This window comes from Vanessa cardui, chromosome 23 (assembly GCF_905220365.1).
Source record: "Vanessa cardui chromosome 23, ilVanCard2.1, whole genome shotgun sequence".
NCBI lineage: Eukaryota > Metazoa > Arthropoda > Insecta > Lepidoptera > Nymphalidae > Vanessa > Vanessa cardui.
In genome coordinates, this window is record NC_061145.1 from 3,897,140 (window position 1) to 3,919,663 (window position 22,524).

At 33.5% G+C, this 22,524-nt stretch overlaps 2 protein-coding genes across 2 annotated transcripts in view; both read right to left on the reverse strand.

Moving 5' to 3' along the window:
* Positions 1 to 3,863: 3,863 nt before the first annotated feature.
* LOC124539662 lies at positions 3,864 to 11,158 on the reverse strand. The gene is made up of 4 exons (XM_047116967.1): positions 11,041 to 11,158; positions 10,505 to 10,667; positions 4,365 to 4,459; positions 3,864 to 3,955 (listed from the first exon to the last, which is right to left on the reverse strand). Exons 1-4 carry the CDS (start codon positions 11,090 to 11,092, stop codon positions 3,915 to 3,917), a joined length of 351 nt encoding a protein of 116 aa, XP_046972923.1. The 5' UTR covers positions 11,093 to 11,158; the 3' UTR covers positions 3,864 to 3,914.
* A 1,765-nt stretch (positions 11,159 to 12,923) lies between these two features.
* Positions 12,924 to 22,524, reverse strand: part of LOC124539811 (neuropeptide F receptor) — an 83,104-nt gene continuing 73,503 nt past the window's right edge. The window contains exon 4 of the mRNA XM_047117168.1: positions 12,924 to 13,921. Within this exon, the coding sequence (XP_046973124.1) occupies positions 13,238 to 13,921 (684 nt within the window). The 3' untranslated portion in view covers positions 12,924 to 13,237. The remainder of the gene's footprint in view (positions 13,922 to 22,524) is intronic.

Below are 22,524 nucleotides of genomic sequence, written 5' to 3' on the forward strand. Positions count from 1 at the left end.
GTGGTCATAAGTTCTGACCGATTCTGTGCAAAATTCCCGCTCACTGCCACTTTGATTCAGTAGTTCTTCGGATTATATCGTTTAGTTTCGATCGCATGCGGATTTAGTCATTTCTGATTCAATTTTGCAGGGAGAAGATATTACAAATTTTAATGAATCGATTACTTTTATGAACAGTCATTTTGAAAAACTTAGTACTGAAATAAAGGAATACAAGAGTAAGCTCGTGTTAAGACAGAGAATGAATCTCACTGAAACAGTACAAACAAACATATCTTACTGCAGTAGAATTTCTAAAAAAGATCCAAAAAACCCACGACCTCGTGCTATTCTGGTTACATTGAGTAGCCCTCGTCTGCGTGATACGCTCCTGGCGGCTGCTATAAAGTACAACAAGCAACATCCTAACGATAAACTAAACTCAAGTCATATAGGTCTTGGTGAGGACAAGAGGTCGGCGATATACGTAACAGAGAATTCATCTCCCGAAAACAAATCACTTCACGCCGCAGCGCGACTTGAAACCAAGGAACTGAAGTACCAGCATATGTGGGTGCGCAGTGGTCGTATATATATGCGTAAAACTGACACATCTGAATACATCTTTATTAGTAATACTGCAACTTTGAAAAAGTTATCTAATTAGTAATTATTTGATTTTTACTCCTTGGTTAGCTGACTTTTAGTCCTTATTATAAATTGTTTTGTTAAAGTTCTATTCATTAAATATATATTATCAGAATGTTAGAGGTTTACGTATTAAGACTGGAGACTTTTTTAAAAAGTATTTTATTGTGATTATAATGTTGTTGTACTATGTGAAACGTGGCTTGACCATACTACATTCAATTCCGAAGTGTGTAATATCGTATAGGCGTGATCGAGAGACTAGTGAATATCATTATAAAAAATTGGTGATGGTGTCCTTATTGCTATATCTAAATGCTTTAAATCACAAAGACGTAATCAATTTGAAAGCGGTTACGAAGATCTCTGGGTGGAACTGGATATGGGTAGCAATCGGAGTACCTTAGATAAATTATACATTTGTGCAGTCTATATCCCCCTCCGGTTCAAATGCACATTCTTGACAATTTTATTAACAATACTAATCGTATTTTGGAATCTCGCTAAAACACATTAATACTGGGGGATTTAATTTAAGTTCAGTAACATGACCTTGCAACAAAAACTCAGTAATTCTGCAAGCATCTTCGCATTCACTTGTACAAAAATTTCTCGACTCTTGATTTATAGCTCTTAACAATTTAAGTCAACATAATAACATCCTGAACAATTAGGGCAAGATTCTGAACCTGGTAGTTTCGACTGAAGGTGTTGACCATTTGCAAGAAAGCAAGTACATACTTAGTAATGTTGACCCATACCACCCTCCTTTGGAATTTGTTTTATCGCTTTACAGAGAATCTGGTCTACCTCCCGTGATTTCCAGTGACAAATATAATTTTTATAAGGCTGATTTTGACTAGATTGTGGACGAACTCAACTCTTTTTCTTGGATCGACGAATTCTCAGGCTTACCTAGTGTTAATGATATGGTGGACCTTCTGTATAAAATTATCAGAGAGACAATTACAAAACACGTTCCTTTAAGCAAAATTAAACATTAAAAATATCCCTATTGGTATACTAAAGCACTTATAAATTTACTCATAGAAAAATTTAACTTACGTAACCTTTTACGTAATCATTAAAGTCCGGTGTCTTTCCTACGGCTTGAAAGGAATCTAGAGTTGTCCTATCCCAAAGTCTGGAGATATTACGTCAATTAAAAAATATAGACTAATTTTAATATTGCCTGTCTTCGGTAAGCAGTTTGAAAAATTAATAAAACCTTAAATTGTATGGCATACAAAGCAATTGATGTCGTCACAGCAGTCTGGATTCTTCGCGGCACGATCCACAGCAACCAACCTTGTTTCTTTTGTGACCTTCTTGACCGATTAAGTTGATTACAATATACCAGTTGACACCACCTATACGGACGTGAGCAAGGCATTTGATACCGTGTACCATGGTATTCTTCTGCACAAACTTTCAACCATTTTAACAGGTAACCTGTTAAAATGGTTTTTCCTCGTATCTGAGCAACCGGATTTCCAGGGTAATTGTTAGTGGATACTCCTCTCAATTATTTTTAAGGCAATCAGGCGTCCCACAGGGATCGGTGCTGGAGCCAATCTTATTTAATATATTTGTGACGACGTTGTGCAAATTTTCAAGCACTATGAATGTTATCTTTACGCTGCCGATCTCAAAATTGCAAAACAGATAAAAAACCAACATGCTTGTCTACTACCGAAGGAATTGAACGTTTTATTTGTTTGGTGTGGAAGAAACGGTTTGGTACTCAATACAGATAAGTGTAAAAACATAAGATTCTCGCGTAAAAGTCATTCAAATTCGCAGATTTATAAAATTAACCATACTACGTTGAAAGAGGTGGATCTATCTAAAATTTGGTTGGTGTTTTCGATAGTAAGATTAAATTCGACACTCATATCGACAAAATAATTAACAAAGGCGTTTAAAACGCTGGGTTTTTTGACAGTTTTGATTTAGATTTGATTTATGACAGACAGTGAAGACAGACCAAGATTGACCTTTATTCTTCTTAGTTCGACCTGGTCTAGAATATTGTGCTCAGATCTGGTCTCCCCACTATGAAGACCACATCAAACATATCGAGAGGGATCAAAAGCGTTTCCTATGGCACATTGCATATCAATGCAATAAGGTGACACAGTTACGGACATATCATAGTCGGTTAGAATACTTTGAGCTAAATATTTTGCTCAGTTTTTTTTTTATGATATAGTTTGGCGGACGAGCTTATGGGCCACCTGATGATAATTGGTACAAATGATTGATTATTAGTTGAAAATAATAAAATAAAGATCACCTTCCAGTCCTTCAACATCGATCACGTTTATATTATGTCGTTTACGTTCTGTATTACAGTTGCTTGTTGGTTAGCCAAGAAAACCATAGACTATTTATTAAAAAACAATACGAGACTACTTAAACAAATATGTTTTTTACAAATTACCTTTTATACGATAATATACTGGGTCAATCAAGGGGCTCGTATCGCTTCTTTCTTTTGATTGTTGAGGGTGAGTATGCCCGTGGCTGACACCAGCTCCAAAATAATATAACAATAACTATAATTGCGTTATATAATCGTAAATCGACTTTTAAGTAGTCTAATATTTTTCATTTCGTTTTACTTAGGAGGACTCTAAAAAATATGATGAATATGCAATTATTTTATTACTTTTTTGTACATATTTATTTGTTTTAAAAGTGTTTTGTTTGAAGTCGGTTTTTCTTTTTGTTAATTTTTTTATGTATTATTGAAAGTTATTGTTTGATTGAAAAAAAATCTGATATTTTCGAATCAAAATATACGGAATGTGCAAATTGAATATTTTTATAGCATAAAATAAAGTAAGTACGAAATGTTGCAAATTTCCTTATCGATGGCATGCCGCGAATAAAACATTATGTTGAGTTTATTACTATTTTTCTTTCACTGCTTTTTGATGTTTATTTGTCATAGAAGGAACGTCATATTTATTTAGTATAAGTGGCAGCCCGCAGCTTCTTTTGCTTTTTATGGGATGTAGGAACCTATTTGCTTCCTTCGACTTCCAGCTTGCTTCATACTGATAATATTTATTTAAGAGAAAGACAGATACACAGACAGGCAGAGTTACTTTCGCATATGTACTGTTAGTGCAGATTTAATTTTTCAGAAAATTTCAACTAGATTTCCAGCACTAGGTACTTGTCTGATAGTGTTCCACTTTTTAATTTGTAACAAAAAATACCAAAAATATATATTATGTATTTTATTTCAAACATCATATATCACATATGTAGTTTCAGCATCAACATTTGTCATCTTTGATGTAATGCCATTTCATATTATCTGAAATATATGTAGATAAAATGAAAATTTTAAAAGAACACATTAAAACAAGAGCCTGTAAATTTCCCACTGCTGGGTTAAATCCCCCTCTCCCTTTAAAGCTTCCTCTTCCACCAAGGAGAGGGTTTGGAACATATTCCAACAAGCTGATCCAATGTGGGTTGGTGGAATACACATGTGGCACAATTTCTATAAAATTAGACACATGCAGGTTTCCTCACGATATGTTCTCACGCTGCCGAGCACGAGATGAATTATAAACACAAATTAAGCACATGAGCAATCAGTGGTGCTTGCCTGGGTTTGAACACGCAATTACCGGTTAAGATACAAGCGTTCTAATCACTGGACCATCTCGGCTCATAGCAAGAAAAAAGAAGAACAAAATAGTTAATTATGAATTAGTTACTTTCTGTATTGCGACAATTTTCATAATCGATGTCACAGATGGTATTAAATAACGAGTAACTACCATTGTCGTGTCTTACACAAATCGGCTTCATTCTGTAACATAATGTTTTTATTAATAAAGTCATAACGCTATCATAATTTCATATATACTGGACATTTTTATTACATTGTGTTATTATATCGGAAAATAAGTCATTTTCCATCTTATAGTCTGGGTAGGCACGAATATAAATGTGAAATGGTCAATGAAGTCTTCCTCATATTAGTGTTACAGTATGGCAGACTACAAATAATTGACTAGTTATATTAGCAATCTGGTTTAATCTCTTGAACGGATCGGGTACCGCTTTTTTAACGCCGACGCAAAAACGATGGGGCGTTATAAGTTTGACGTGTCTGTGTAATATGTATGTGTCTGTCTGTGGCAATTTAGCTCCCAAACAAATGATCCGATTTTAATGCGGTTTTTTCTGTTTGAAAGGTATATCAATCGAGAGTGTTCTTAGCTATGTTTGGTGGAAATCGGTTCAGGTGTTCGAGGTAATCAGGTCGTTTTTTAGGTGTGATCGGCTCAGTTTGCTTGCAAGCATATGTGGAATCTGACACTTGAAACACTAATGTCTTCTGAAACCACTGAGCTGGTCTGCTGATCGAGGATAGGAGACATAATCCTGGACTGCCTTTTAGTAAACCCATTCAGTTTGGGCTCGTTGGATTTGTCTAAACTAGTTCTCTTTATGTTTCTAATTGATGAGAACCTGATGCTGGAAATCTGGAACCTCTGAACTAGTCTGATGATAGCGCTCGATGACCCTGCTTTACATTTAAGTAAGCCCGTCAAGTTTGGGGTCATTGAATTTGTCTTGTTTGGTCGGGGGTTGTTTCAGTTTTTAATTTAATTTTATTCTTATACTGGGAGTTGCTTTTGCTCGGTGCATCATGAACTTAGCACTATCCCCACTGAACCTTCACTTCTTGTGAGGGAAATATGTTAGTACGTTTTTCCAGTGAAACCGAAGAATAGGGAAGCGCATAGTATTGTATTTGTAAAATCTTCTATTATATTTATTAACAAAATTAGATTCGTTTTGAAATATATTCTCCTAATTTTTATAACAGTACCAATTATCATTATTATTTGTAAGTAACTTCACGTTTGTCGGATGTTCGACGATGTCGTTAGTATTATGTTTCTTAAGAACATTCTCCAATATAGTAATTACTGCTGAACTTTGGTAAAGTATCAAATTTTCAATTCCGTTACAAAATAATTGGGTCACTAAGTTTTGACCTCTCATTATAAAGTTATCGTATTATGAGACACCCGGAAGACCAAGATATGATAAACTAGCTGTCGCTCGCGGCTTCGCTCATGTTTTAGGATTGTCATGTGTTAGGCAAACAAAGTTTCTGCATATCAATGATTTGTTGCAAATCGGGAACATTCATTGCTATTCAGGCGACAGTACCGTTGACACCTTATACACCAGCCGCGCTAATATTCTCGGTAAAACGTCGAAGAAATTTATCCGCTAAAAAAACACCATTTCTGGTATCTCCACGATTTAAAAACATCCCGATAGCCGCCATAGGTAGTATCGGAATACTTGGCGTTGATATTTCGAGCCTCGTTCAGTTCCGCGGTCAATTGGAAGGCAAAGCCAAATTGGCTTCAAAAAAGCGCGGTGTGTTCAGCAAGGTGAGACAGTATTTCACGTCGGCCCATCGCCTAAAACTTTACAAGGCGTAAATTCGGCCTCACATGGAATACTGCTCTCTAATCTGGGCGGGTGATCCCAAGTACCTGCTCCTTCCATTTGACCGCATCCAACGTAGAGTGGCTCGAGTTATGGACGATCAAGCCCTTTCCGATCTCCTTGATCCTTTGGCTTTGCGTAGAGATGTTGGATCACTCTGCATCTTCTACTGAATTTTTCACGGGGAATAATCCGAGGAATTGTTCGGATTAATCCCGGCTGCAGAATTTCACCTTCGGACATCTCGTTAAAATTCTATGTTTCACCCGCACCACCTTGATATCCGAAAATCCACAACAGCCTGATTTCTTAAACATTTTCTGCCTCGCACAACCACTTTGTGGAATCAGCTTTCGCCGGCGGTTTTTCCGAACCGATACGACATGGAAACCTTCAAGAAAAGAGCGTACTCCTTTCTTTAAGACCGGCAAAGCACCTGCAAGACCCCTGGTGTTGCAGATGTCCATTAGGGTGTCCCGAATTTTTTTTTTTGCGTTCGTAACCCAAGAACTCTCAAAATTTGCGTTATAGATCGTAAATTATCAAAATAATTTAAAAAATAAAATTATCCTATATCTTTAGGGTTCTACCAATCTTTAAAGTTTTGAAAAATTTACATTTTTTTTTTGTGGAGCTTTGCTATCTTTAATTAAGGTTAAAAGACGAATATAAATAAACCTAATGAAAAAGGTCCATCAATTCAAATTGAACTTTTTGAACTTTAACGAGAAATCGGAACACATTGTCGGTGCTAACAGTTGCAAAGGTCTGTAATAGATATGGTTTATAGACGCGATATGCTGCTGCTGTTGCTTCTGCGGTTTTGGCTGACGTTGGCTTGATTTCTACGAAAAATTTAATTCTGGTTATTGATAAAAACAAGATTCATAGAGCCATCCAAAGCCTTTATTAGAGGGTCAAGGTTGGAATATAGATGAAGTGATTTGCGTTGGATGTGACGGAACTGCTACTCATACCGGTTGGAAGGGTGGCTGGAAAAATGTCGCACTCAATGTGGCTTACTTCTGTTATTCGAATACCTGAGTATTATGATTGATGATGAGTATGGATTATCAGTACTTCCATATAATATCATAAAATTAATCCATCAGAAAATTTGCAGTTGCTTGTCAACTACGTGGTTAAAATATAAGCGCCGATTTTGTTTTAAATCAAGAAAAAGTCATCTTTTAAGGATGGAGCCAAACATATTTTTCAACTGATTAAGTACTCTAGATTTTTAACCGAAAAGCTGGGATGTGTTGTAGATTTTGTTATTGAAAGAAATGCTTTATTTTTTCGCACCCAGAAAACCTACTTATTAGTATGTTGTTTGATTATAAAGATCATATTTGGGAGCTTGCATTAAAAAGAATAATAAAAGCTAGAAAAGCTGAAATTAGTACAAATCGCAGGATATTTAAAATACCAAAACTAAACTTTTCTTCTAGAGATTACATGGACATTATTGTAACATCACCACCAGTTCTTCAACATATATGTAATGAGGACCTTCAAATTATTACAAAAGAAAACAGATTGAAAATAGTTGACTTTCCCTGTCATACACAATCATACACAATCTGTAGAAAGATGTTTTAAACTAGTAAAGGCGGCCTCACAAACTGTAACTGACGCTATTTCTAGAGATGGCTTAATTAGAACCAAGTTGCAATCGAGAGCAGTAATGCCAAATTTTGGACACAAAACTAAATTTAAATTTTAAGCCCTTGTCATTAATAATCATCTCTATAGACGACCTCCATGGTCGAGTGGTGTGTACACCGGTTTTCATGGGTACGCCACTCTGAGGTCCCGGGTTCGATTCCCGGTCGAGTCGATGTAGATTACCATTAGTTTTCTACGTTGTCTTGGGTCTGGGTGTTTGTGGTATCGTCGTTACTTCTGATTCCCATAACACAAGTGCTTAAGCTACTTACATTGGGATCAGAGTAATGTATGTGATGTTGTCTCATATTTATGATTATTATTATTATTTATTTATTTTTCATGGACTTTTTTTTAATTAATTTCAGTAATAAAATTCTTTATTTGATTACTTAATAACTTAATTTTTGTGTTATTTTAGCTGTACACTTTAGATCTGTAAAACCATAAAACACACAATTTCAAAGTAAGGTTGAGCCCTCAAAATGTCATAAAATTCTATTTTACCTTTCTCGTGATCTGTATAAAATTACATAAATTTTGATACCTCTTGGGAAAGGATAGCTCAAAAAAATTTTTTCCTCATACATAGACGAGATTTCACCCTAATATCCATAGGCGGTGGTAGTCACTTTCCATCAGGTGAGCCTCCTGGTAGTATGCCACCTATGTCATAAAAAAGTAGCCTACGTCCTTTCTTGGAGTTCAAATTTGCTTCATACTAAATTTCGTCAAATTCAGTTAAGTACTTTGGTACTGGAAGAGCGAGAGACAGACATACAGAGAATTACTTTCATATTTCATTTTATTACATCAATATGGATTTACGCGTTCATCCTTGCTTTTTGTATTTGTGTTATTTATAGGAGTGTCTGTTCTATTCTGTCTGTCCAGATTGGTCATCTAAGTTGTCATCACTATCCGTAGACGAATCAAAAACTATTAATCATTCTTTACATCACCAATGCTCCATTAATCATTTTCATCAACTAAAATTTTATGACTATTCTGGCTATAGTTACACTGGCTCACTCACTCTTCAAACCAAAACACAAAAATACCAAGTATTGATGTTTGACGACAAAAATCTAATAAGTGAAAGCCATATCACCCAGTGTTCTTGTTTGACAGACATATATGTACATAGAAAAGGTTATGTATTTCACTCCTCAGGAACAGCTCCAAATAAATATATTGTAAAATGAAACAGCGAGGAATAATTGAAATAAATCGTTCGAAAACCGTATTTTTCCGACGTTTTCGATTAATCGTTTTGCGATTGAGATCTGAAGAGAGTACGAACCTTATTTTCCTTTCATTAATTACTCAATGACTTGGAATTTTCCGTCACCCCCTTTTGATTTATACGATGAATTATAAGCACATAGAATTTCAGTAATGATTGTCTGTATTTGAATTCGCTTTCTTTGGTTATGATTAACATTTTTGACATGTAGGTAATTTTGGTTCGTAATGAGTTCATATTCAATAATTTCTTTTTCAAGTCCTTGGACTATTTTCGTTCCTAATTCAAATTAACTCGTCAATTAAAATTATGAGGACACAGCTAAGTAATCAAATCATAAATAAGATATTACAACTGCACGGACGACTGTAGACGGAATAAAGAAATAACCTAGCTTTGGCTTTCAGGGAATTATTACTTACAAACAATGCCTTAATAACAGGCATTGCTGTTAATTATTTAAATTATCATACGAAAATTCAAATAAATTTTAACCAGTGAATAACAAAAAGCATTCCGTCCCACAATCTCAATTTTCACTGTATAATTATGTCTTGCGAATTTTGCGGATTTTATGGCAACTCTTAATTAAAAAAGTACGTTAACACTTTTTAAAGGGTATAAATTTAAGCGTCACCTGCCGGGTGTAATTTCGTATTTTTAACATTCCCGAACCATTTCATCAAAGTAATATTATTCATGCTATTAAATATGACTGTAATTACGAGGCAGCGCGTGAAAATGCAGCTGGTTTTTAACCGACTTTAAAAAGGAGGTTACACATCACAAGTATGTATTTTGTAGAATATGTTCAACAATCTATCAAGAATCTACTGTAAATATACAAAGAAGTGAGCAAAAAGGTTGTAAGTGGTGACGAGAACATAGCACAGGGGAAGAGTTACACCGAGATTTTCAGATGATTTTCACTGATCACTGATGGCAATTTAGTTTGAAATCCTCCAATACTCATTTATTTAACTCTGCACACCAAATATACATAAAGATACAAAATATATTTTATTATATTAGAAATGTAAAGCAATGGTGATCAGATTGATAAATGTTGCAGTTGGTTAATCAGAATTATGGAGTACTGGCGACTCACCCCAGACACTCCAATTTTATTATATGTATAGATAAATTGACTAAGTACAACAAACTTAATATACTGTGTTTCTATTTCCTATCCTAATTAATATAGAATAATGGATAAAATGCACCAAATTTCAGCAGTTGACCACCTGAGTTTCAAAAGAAAACCAGTTTCGGTCAGACTTTATCCATGACACTGATTCATGTTTCTCTAAATTAGTCTTAATTTGATATCAATCAATAATTTATGATAGCATACTATTCTATAACCGTAATAGCATCATGGGTCATGGAACTAAAAATTAACGTTATTTATGCGATATTGTTCTAAATATTTTCAAATTGCATATTCATATAATCAGAGTCACTTACTGGACAAAACTAAGGCATTCAGTATATTCTATCATACACTCTTCTAACGCTATTTCCAATTCAGTTTTGTTTACTTTGAAATCAAGGTTCATGCTTTGTGGATCTATTTCTGGATCATACTCGTTATCCTGTTCTTCTTGGACAGTAATTTTACAAATGAACACTGAAAGCATTTTTATATTTTACTGTTAAGCTTGCTTCACAAGAAATTTAAACAAATTCGGTTTTTTGGTTAGTACGTGAAAGAGCAAAAGACAGACAGATAGAGTTACTTTCAAATGAGTACATTCAAAACATACAAATTTCTAATGTATAGGATGAAGGAAATAATTATTTTTAAAATCGTGAAATCAATCACACAGAAGGTTATTGAGAGTACATGATTTAAAAAAAAAAAAAAGTGTTATGAATTTGAATGGAGGTTATATATATGTTTATGTTACGTAAGAAGCAATAATTGCCTAGCAATATAATATATTTAAGCTTGCTATTTACAAGTATTTAATGCTATTCTTTTAAAGTTTTTTGGTACTTACATAACAGTAAAATACTTAATAAATTTAAACTTCTCAATAAAAGTACTTTCATTATTAAATTCGCTCATTTCATAACAATTACTATTATCATTATAATGGCAAAATTTTATATAGGAAGCTATAAAACATTAATGTGTTTTAAAACTAATAGCATTTTAACGACCATTTAATTCTCTTAAAAAAATATGAGTATATCGTCCGCAGGACACACACATACATTAGCTTCATAGTTTTAATTCAGTTGATAGATATTTCATCAATTCATTTATCAAATTGAAATGCCAAATTATTTCTGTTTACTATAATTTCGGAGTAATCAAAAAATCATCAGTATCTGAGCTCGGTATTTGAGCTTTTCTCTACCAATCCTTTCCTGGTGCTTTATGAATAGCATCACCTACCTACCTATCTGGTGTCCCAAGCTGACGTTGGTCTCCACTCGCGAATGGGTCTTCTCTAACAGCAGGTTCACGGAGCTTTGTTGTTTGACATTAACTTTTATTTACCTCTGATGAATACCTTAACTTCAGATTATATTTCTAAAAACTCCAAAGTTCTGCTGCAATTTGCTGAGTGAGAGTTGAGATTGCCCAGTGGTTAGAACGCGTGCATCTTAACCGATGATTGCGGGTTCAAATCCAGGCAAGCACCGCTGATTCATGTGCTTAATTTGTCTTTATAATTCATCTCGTGCTCAGCGGTGAAGGAAAACATCGTGAGGAAACCTGCATGTGACAAATTTCATAGAAATTCTGCTACATGTGTATTCCACCAACCCGCATTGGAACAGCGTGGTTTAATATGTTCCGAGCCTTCTCCTCAAAGGGAGAGGAGGCCTTTAGCCCAGCAGTGGGAACAGCCTGTAAGGCTGTTGTTGTTGTTGTTGCTGAGTGACCTCGAGCTGCTGGACAAGGCACATGGTGGGTGGTTTTGGATCCGTCTGTCATTACAGGTAGGATGCACTGATTGAAAAGTTTTTTTAAGACTAATATATGGTCCATTTTCAGGCTAGGGTAGCCTTCTAACCTCACCAACAAAATACCTGGCTATTTATAACGGACGCACGCTGTGACTGGATGAACATAGAAACTTAAATATATTTATTTCGTCAACAGTTTAACGCTATAAGAAGATTTTAGGTTTGATATGTAATTCGATCGTATTCAAATATTTCTATTGTACTAGTTTCCCGTCCCTGCATTTTTGTTCTTTTTATTTCGACATGTTTCACGATTGTCGTTCTAATTCAACTTCTTAACAAAAACCCTTAATAAATGATATACCTCAACCTTTCTTATGAATCCTTCTATCTATTTATGAAAATCGCATGGAAATCTGTTCAGTAGTTTTGTAGTTTATCGCGACAGACAGACAGACGCAGCCGGGGACTACTAGCGATAATATGTTCTTTATCGTGTTGTATAAAATATTTCCTGCTTAATATTCGTTTATTCGTGAGGATCAAATTGAATATTACTTACTAATATTCTCAGTTTCCTTAGTGATTATCTTCCTGTAATTAGATGCTATGAATTCTTAATATCTTAACGACCTACCGATCTTTAATAAAATATCCAAAATCACTTCTCAATATCAAAAGGTTTTTTATTAAAAATATGTAAATCCTTTTGAGATATTTTGTTCATTAAAATATCCTATTTATTCATAATATTTTAATAAATTTAACGATTGACGAGAGAGATTCAATTAAATTTTGCGAAAACAGCTTTCAATTAAAACAATATAATAAAAATAAAACAATACATAAAAAAGGGAAAGTAGGCTACTAAAATCATTTTGTTATTCTAAATGCGTTAGTTTTATCATAAAACCTAAATATTGAACTTATCAAATTACTTTAAGGTACAAATGAAAATGTCACATACCCAGAAGATTGTTTTATTAAAAAAATTACAGTTAAGTCACTTAAATCACATGTTCGTATCAATAATATGGCGATTTACGTTTTGGGCTCAATAAAACGTAAATCCCCATTTGTTTTATTACACTTAAGAAGATCTATATTTACATGACACATAATACACGTAAACTATACAGATTTTTATCAACAAGAAGTGAAACGACAGAGGAACTTTTTACACCAAATACACTGTACAAAATAATAATTATTCGAATTGACAAGAGTTCAGATACTTTCCATCTCAATGGTTTCCTGCTATTTGAAACAAGTCTTTAGTCAGAAAATTTGGGAGCATTGCGACGTCTTCGTGTTGGCCGTCACCGTTTGTTCCAGCTGCGCCAGCGCCGTCAACTCGGTATCCATTTTCCTATTCTTAATCCTCATGTTCTTATTCATTTGACCCTTTTTCCTACAACAGCACAGGATTTCCTCGAACTCCTTCCTGAAGTTGTCGTTTAGCCATCCATACAGCAACGGGTTGGATACAGCACTGGACATCCCGAACATGTGACATACCGCGTATGTTATTGTCATCGATGTCTCATCCAGAATCGCTTCTGAACTGAAATCTGCGACTATATTGAAAACGTTTAAAGGCAGCCAACTTATCACGTACGTAACAGCAATGGCTATGAGAATAGCTGGTGTTTTGCGTGTAGTTCTTCTCCTCCCACGAAGTCGTCTATGAATTTGTACGTGCGCCATTACAACTACTAACACAGGTACCAGATATTGAAAGACAAGACTAAATAAGGAGTATACGGCTCTCCCATCGTCTATGGGCCAATCTTCTATGCAGAAACTTAAGGAGTCCATGCCCAGTAAACCAACTTTATGGGTTTTCAAACTTCGGAAAATGTAAAGAGGAGAGGCCAGAGTGAACGCTGTGACCCATATAAAGAACATTGTGATAAGGGCTCCCATTGTTTGCAATCCAGGCCGCGTCGGGTACACGATCAGCTGTAAACAAATATGAATGTTAGTGATTTTGTAATAAGGTTATTTTTAGGATGACGCTTACATAAGAGCAATTTTGAATAAATTCTCATCAAAGAAATAAATTTAATTACTTCTGGAATTAGATTTTCTCTGAAAGTAAATAAGTATTTTACGATAAATAAATTCGACTAAAATCAATCGTTGATATGTAATTAAGTACAACGAAGATATACAACGGATAGCGACTAATTTGAGGCTTTTCAACCAGTCAACACATGTTACGGAACAGTTGAGGTGGTGACCATTTACCATTTCGCTTGATATGAGAGCAATGTGCACGTCTGGGTACGTTTAAACATATTATCAAGCTTTTAACCACACAATAATAATACTATTAGTATCGTGAGTGAGTCAGTGTAACTATAAGCACAAAGGGAATAACATCTTACGTCTATAAGTTACTTAGTATCAATGCCATTTGCCAGTAAGCCAAATTATTTGAAAAAAGAATGAACGAATTCACGATACCGAAGTATTAGATACTAAATTCATTTTCATTTTAACATGTCATAGTTTTTATATTAATATTTTGTATGTTTTATAGGCGACGTGTTATCGGCTTCATTAAGTGGTTTTATCATTTCTGTAGTGTTTGGGTATTTGGTTCATTACACGAAACTCTCGAATGATAAACTGATAAATAATGGAGTTCATACAAAATCAATATACGGAACGTAAATATACACTGTTTAATAATACCGACATTGTAAATAGGGTACCGACTATTTTAATCATGATTTAGAATTTGATTACGATCATGTTAACACTGATAAATTGTTTGATGTTTTTGGTGAACATAAGCGTAACAATTGTAAGATTATTTTGTTATAAACTATCTGTAAAAATGGAATGGAATTAAAAACAATGTCGTACGACCCTTCTTATTTACTTGGTGGTAGGGCTTTGTGCAAGCCCGTCTGGGTAGGTACCACCCACTCATCAGTTATTCTACCGCCAAATAACAGTACTCAGTATTGTTGTGTTCCAGTTTGAAGGGTGAGTGAGCCAGTGTAACTACAGGCACAAGGGACATAACATCTTAGTTCCCAAGGTTGGTGGCACACTGACGATGTAAGGAATAGTTTAGTTTTCTTACAGCTTCATTGTCTATGAGTGATGGTGACCACTTACCATCAGGTGGTCCATATGCTCGTCAGCCAATTTATTCCATAAAAAAACTATGGCTATAGATTTTAATTATAAAATTAGAAGTCTATCTAATGATCTACATATAGCCATCCTAAAAGGACAGTCCTTTGGGATGACTATTTAGTATTATTCTGAAAAATACTTGATATGTTGGAATGGCAAAATAATTTTCGTATGACAGGACTTTAAATCTCAGTATAAAACTCGTGTTAGTTTTCCTACTGGATAAATTTATAATTGATTTGAAAATTGAAAAACATAATTCCAATCATATAGCTATATTCATCTATACACTTAAATGGTTGAAAGAATCATAATGAGATTCATCTTTGTACTTGTGTGTGTTGTTGTATCCAGAAGAAGGTGTATAGAAATAACCTTCTGATTGACTTCAGCCTGTTCTCTTATAAACCAATGAGACAAATTTGATACAGTTGAAAAGAGTACCAACGGTTATACGTTCTTTCCAAAATACGGGAGTAACTCTTCCATCATCTGACTGGCTACCGTTGAGAAATCCTAATCAAAAAAATCAAATAAATTTTTACGGAATTATCTCAGGCTGATGAGGCTTTAAAAGCTAGCCATTACACAAACGACACAGTCATTTGTATGTAAAATTTTAACATCATATGTATGCTAAACACCAACACTAATAATGCTAACCTCCGTAACGGTTATTGGTTTTGTATAAAATTTAATGTGTACATTGGATCAACATGCCCAAAACTTCACAGCGCTGAACATATATTCGAAATTAATAATTAACGTGTACAGGAATTAACTCTAACACTGTACTGCTGTAGAACACTCTTTTAACATAATTCCTAGAGCCTGTTTAACTTGGAAACTTTGTACTCTCGGGATTTCATACATTCAAACCCATTTACAGCGGATGCCTATATTACAAAGTGAATAGCCTTGTAAACTATTGTGAATATACGTTATAGAATTAAGAGAGCTATAACTTATAATATTTGATGCCTTTTCGTGTATTACCTTTGCTCAAATTGACATTACGAGTTCATTTTTTTGTAAGGATTATTGCTACTAAGCAAATTGCTTACCAAACTTTCGAATTGTTCTTTTTTTGAAAAACAATTGTTTGTCATTAAAACGTGGATGATAATTTTCTTTTGTGATTTTTTTATTAATCTTGATCATTGGCGGATGGTTGGTGGTGCATTGGCCATATAAAATCCTTACAACAGTTCTTAAGGCACCAATGTCTATAAGCAGCGGTTATACACTAGCCATTAGGTAGTCCATCTGGTCGTCCGTACAAATGATATATACAAAACCTCAAAAGATAAATAATCTCTTTGTATTATATAGCTTTTATTTATATTATTCTTAAAAACAATATTATTTATTGCCTTAAAATTAATAAAAAAAAAATATATTTACAAAATTGATTTATTTCATTGTTATTTAATATATAACTTTTATATACAACTTTGTTCTAACTGGATGTACCACTACACCTTTATGTATTTCCTTTATAGCAAACAAAAAGAAAACATCGGTTCATAAACACAGTATAACAACTCACTCAGTTGTCTTTGCCAATTTAATATATGTATTTCCTTTGTTTCTTAATTATCTGCGTCTTTTCGCCAAAAGTATCAAAAAGGTTTGAGTTCCTTAAAACGACTTAAAGTTGTTCAAAGTATTTAATAGGTATTACTACCAGCTATTAGTCGTATTTAAACTATATAAAGAATTGTTTTTGATAAGCAATTCATTTACTCTTAACAAAGTTGAAATCTCAGTTGAAAATGTTATTTAATTCTTTTGCAAGAGAATACAACTCCTATTCAACGTATTATCTGCTTATAGTACTAAAAAACAAGTGAATCCCAACTACGACTGCACAAAGCTTCAGCTAAGTTGGATGAACAATACGGGAAATCGTATTATCTGAAAAAAATATAAATATTCACTTCTATTTTATATTTTAAATATCTCTTCAAATTGACAAAATAATCAAAATAAAAATCAAAATATACTTTATTCAAGTGGACTTTTACAAGCACTCTTGAATCGTCATTTAACAATTAAGTGAAGCTACCACCGGTTCGAAAAGTAGATTCTACCGAGAAGAACCGGCAAGAAACTCAGTAGTTACTCTTTTTCAACATTTAAAAAAAATACAGTCATGTTAGTTAGTACAATTATTTAAATTAATATATCCTGCCTGGAAGTCAACAGGTATTAATTCCACGCTTTTTTATCATCTAAAAAATATGTGATATACGTATATATTGTTGTAAACATAATTATTGTAAAGCAACTGTTATATTAACTTTATCGTAAATATCCCGTAGGTCTCGAGCACCAAGATTATAAATAGATCAGATTTTTTTGCAAGATGGCAACACTTTCAATATCTGTAGCGTTACTCAAAAGCAAAATGCCGTAAGACATAATATTATGATAGTAACTAAAGTATACTAATCGAGCAGTAGCCACATCAGCTAGTTGTCTAACTTTTATACGCTGTGAAGCCGAATCTCCTTGTCAAGGACGATTAATGAGGGTTACAATGAGTTTTGTCTAAAGTGATTCCAAGAAACAATGTGGTATCAGTTAGATTACTGTTGTTTAAAATTTGCCTTTTTTAGATAAGACAAACATATGTGTGTACAGACTTAGTTCGATCAAAGATTTCTTTTGTAATAATAACACTGAACTGTATACTGGTAATCATAATCTATGTACACATATATATATGTTACTGTAAATACTCGAACTACGGTAATTCTTAATATTTAAGAGTCTTAGGTTTTACTGACATGAGTTGGTAAATGTATTAGTATTGCTGAATATGAGACGTTTTTTTGGGCTTTAAACGTTCGATTTCAGTATATGTTAGGTTAGATTATTAGAATCGCAAACGCTTTTGGGCATTTACCATTAAAAATTGGACAATCTTAGCTTCTACTGTGAAATACTCTGACATACGAACACAAACGTCATAGCAGATTATTAAGGGCAAGAGATTTCGGTAAGATCGATATTACACTCTTTTGAATTTAATGGAAATAAATTCAATTTCTCTTGTGATACAGCTGCTGCTTAAGAATCGATCTGGCAAAGGGAGCCCGGACTTCATAATCGAAGGTAAGCGGTTTCAAATTCAGATAGACCTGAATTGTATCTGTTAAATTATGGAATACGAAATGTTGTATGATATATATAAATAATCAATCAATAGCGCCAAGGTAGAACACATTATAAACTTAACAAAGTAGCGAGTTTTTTCCCAACTGTGGAACAATTATAATCTTGAAAAAAGTCAATAATGCTTTTAAGATATATGCCCATAACTTATCGCGTACATAACTACGCAAGACCTTAAACTCAGAAACCGTTATACTTGTGACATTTACCTTTATATATAAAGTTATTTATATTTAACGATCAAATAAACCTACACTGGAAGGTAAACTTTCATTATATTCCATGGAACGTGTAAAGAACTTCCTTTATAAATATCAAACAAAAATATAAACGAGTATTCATATCACAAAGGTATAATGCAATTAACGACTATATCTTGTGGATAATGTGGATTCAAAGGCTTTAATCTTTTTTATTCAAAAAAATAACCGCTATTTCTTGTGTAATTTTCCCGAGATAGCCCAGTGGATAGAACGCTTGCATTTTAACTACCACATAATTTTCTTGTACTCAATTTTCTTATAATTTGTGGTGAAGGATATCAACGCCAAGTATTCTAACGATATATCTTGTGCATGTGTTTTCAATGTAAATCTGCATGTGTTTTCAACGAAATACTGCCTTGTTCCAATGATGCAGTGTATTGGAATGAGTTACTTCTCAAAGGGAGAGAAGGCCTCAGCAGGGGACATTTGGAAGAAGATTTTTTGTCACTTTCAAAGTTATCAAAATTAATGAAACCTGAAATTTTTGAAGAAAAAATATGTGTGTTTAATATTCATTCTAGTAAGGGTAGGTGCATTTGAAAGTACGTATTTTGGCCGTTTTCGTTAGTTCAGTACTCTTTATAATTTGCAGTGGACGAGCGAAGCGCACGGCGATGTAGACGTATTTTTTTAACGTCGATTCAATTATTTCAACTTTTGGAGCGTTCAGAAAAAATCCATTCACCTAGGTGATCTGATCAATCGCGAATCGGAATTATTGAACCATTAATTTATTTGAAGAGTTGTTGTCACTTGTGAGCGCTATGTCAAAATGTCGTGATCGTGAGATTGAAAAAATTGATGTAGGGTTATGTGGTTTTAGCAACATGTACCCCTTGTGTGAACTTTATCGTTAATGTCTTGTCTAAAGGCTCATTAATTAAAGCATCGTTAGCATTCGTTGTTGTTTATGGGGATCTTAAATCCTTGATGCATAGCAATCGAGCAACAACTCGCGATGAGATGTACAGCTCATGAGCTCATGAGCTTGTACAAGTACAACAACAACAGTGTCCCTGATAGTATCCCCAAGATCGACATAAATATACTGGAAAATGTGAACCATAACTTTCAACTTTCCCAGTATATTGAGTCCAATTTGTCATGATTTTTTAAATATACTTACATAATTTTAATTGAAATAATAATATTTTTGTTTTGATTTTTAAATACTCTTATTAAATTGAAATAACATTTATTAGTATGATTATTGATTCGGTTATCGACTCCATATAGTGGGACTCCCGTCACTTCCTCTCGTGGCGTGCGGCGACTGGTACTGCCTGGCATGAGAAAAACAAAAGGCGGTTGATTTTGAACGGGCGTGTGGGATGTAGACTAGATTCGAAATTGGGCGGTAAAAGGATATAATTAATATACAATAAGCGGATAAATAATGATATATGTATGGATTGGTAAAGTAATATAGTGAAATAAATTAATGGTATGTAAGTAGCTTTATTAAAAATAATATAGCTATTATACACACAATTAATAAGAACTCAGTAGCTATTACGTACGATATGTTTATAAAATTCCGGTGCCATATATTTTTGGATCTACCAAATTTCCATAGAAGTGTCACCTTATTAATCTACCTTATTAAACAAAAATAATCAACATTATACATAAGTACTTCATCTCATGAAAATAACAGACTTCATTTAATTGAATTTAAACGAATTAGATAAATATTTATCTCGTATATTTCAAAGTCGTGGAAAGTAAGACGTATTTGAAGGGTGTTTTGAACTTGCTTCTTATTAGGTACGACTCAATAAATACAATTAAATTTGCTTTGTGCATACAAATGAGTCTTATTTAAATCTATTTTCTATTTGTAAAGGTTTTGAAGTACAGTTTCATTACTAATAAATGTATACATGAAAGGAATAATTAAAAACTTTTATTTGTTTGATACTCGTAACTATTAACTTATACGAGTATGTTTATATATAAGCATATGTATTAAATACGAAATAGTAACTATGCCGGAAATAAACTAAGTTGTTATATCCCTTGTGCATGTAGTCACACTGGCTCAGTCATACATATTCTACCAGCACAACAACACAAAATATTGCTGTGTTGGTAATGTAGTACCGATTTAATTTACTGTTATCGAGTCAAAAAGCTTAGATATATATTTACATATAAATTAATAGTAAGTTACGTCACCAAGACGTTCAAAATTATAGAAAACATAAATCAGAATAATGCTTGCATTAAAGGGAAAACCTAAAAGTCCATGATCGAACAAAAACGAGATCCACGATATTCACAGCAAAATGAAAATGAAAAACATGAAACTTCTGCCTGCATAGATACACATTTACCCTGGCGATTGGATACGAGGATTCATCACAGGCTCGATACAGTGAAAATATTCATATCAAAGTTAAAAGACCTATCGTTTACGTATAAGACTCATATATTATTGGCGAAATAAGACAACAATGAATATTTTGAAGCCTGTGTAGATTCCTGCAACAGTGAAACTAGAATTCAATAGGTTTTTCATTTCTGCGTGAAGTAGGTGTAATGGTATAGCCATCACAAACTCTTGGTTCGTACAATAAATTTGTAATGTACCTATTCTGTAATTCTTATCTCCAAATATTTGTCTCTTTCACATTCCAAATACTTTATTTGCTCCATTTGCAGTTGAAATACTTGGACCTCGGAGTAACAGTGCAAAAAGTTTCATTAAAAGTTATAACACACAGGTGACAGGAGGGCTGGTTTATTTTCTCCCAGAGGATCGAAATTGCGATTCAACGGGGAAATGCTGCTAGCATCATTTCCATCATTCCATGATTTGTGCAGTAAACATTTTTAAATTTATCTATAATTATGGTATTTTATATCAATAATTCTTATAGTATTTTATAATTGCAATTTGCACATATAAATGATTGTTAATAGGATTAATTTTATAGCACATTTCGAATGCAAAGCGACACGATAGTGCTTCATTATCAATATTAGATATGACTCACTCAGCCATTTAATTAAACTGACGTCAAAAATAAAAGAACGTATTCTGAAAAGTTAACAAAAAATTGATAGGAGTTTTATATGAAACATTTATCGCACTGTAGGAGTAAAACTCACTCAAATGCTGTGACGACAAACGACATGCTTACGTCGTTATGACGTCATAAAACGTGTTACGTATATTCTATATATTGCTGATGCAATAATTTTATTTCAATACCAAAATTCTAAGTTTTTCTTATTATGCTTCATACCTTCATTTCAATTATATTCATTTTTTGACATCTACCAGGCGACCTCTTAATTCCTGAAATGAATATATTTGAACTGTTAAAAGAATTTTTTATTATTGTGTATATATTTTAATAAATTTTATGGTGTAGTTATGCTAGTATGTAACATATTCACCACAATTTATCCACCTCAAAATTAGATTTCCGAGTTATTTTCCAAAAATTTTGGGAAAGAGATTTTTAAAAAATATTTATAACGAAATTAAATTCTGTGAATGACGTAAATATATGAACTACTTCAGGTAAACTACATTTAGGTATTGTAGCGTTAAAGAAAGAAACGGAAATGTATCAAAAGTGCTTTGTAAATTCGCCACAAATGTGTTGCAAGCTAGTTGCGTATTCAAAACGAATGCGTTGCAAGCTCGCAAACGCGTTGCGATTTCATTTCGCTGGATAATTGCTTGGGAAACAATGGGCAAAGGTTGTGTGCTGGTGATATTTCGTTCTGATCTGAATGATTTTTAATTAGGAACATTTCCACCTAACCATTGTCATGGTCACTGTACCACACAATATTGGAAATTGCATACATGGCGTTAATGTGGTAAATTCATAACATCTATTTAAACAGTTATCTGATAGGTTGTAATGAACCACTGTCAATATTAAACAATGTTCAATCATCAATTGCTTCTCAGAAACTTTAACCCTGGGAATATTAAATGGTTATTGC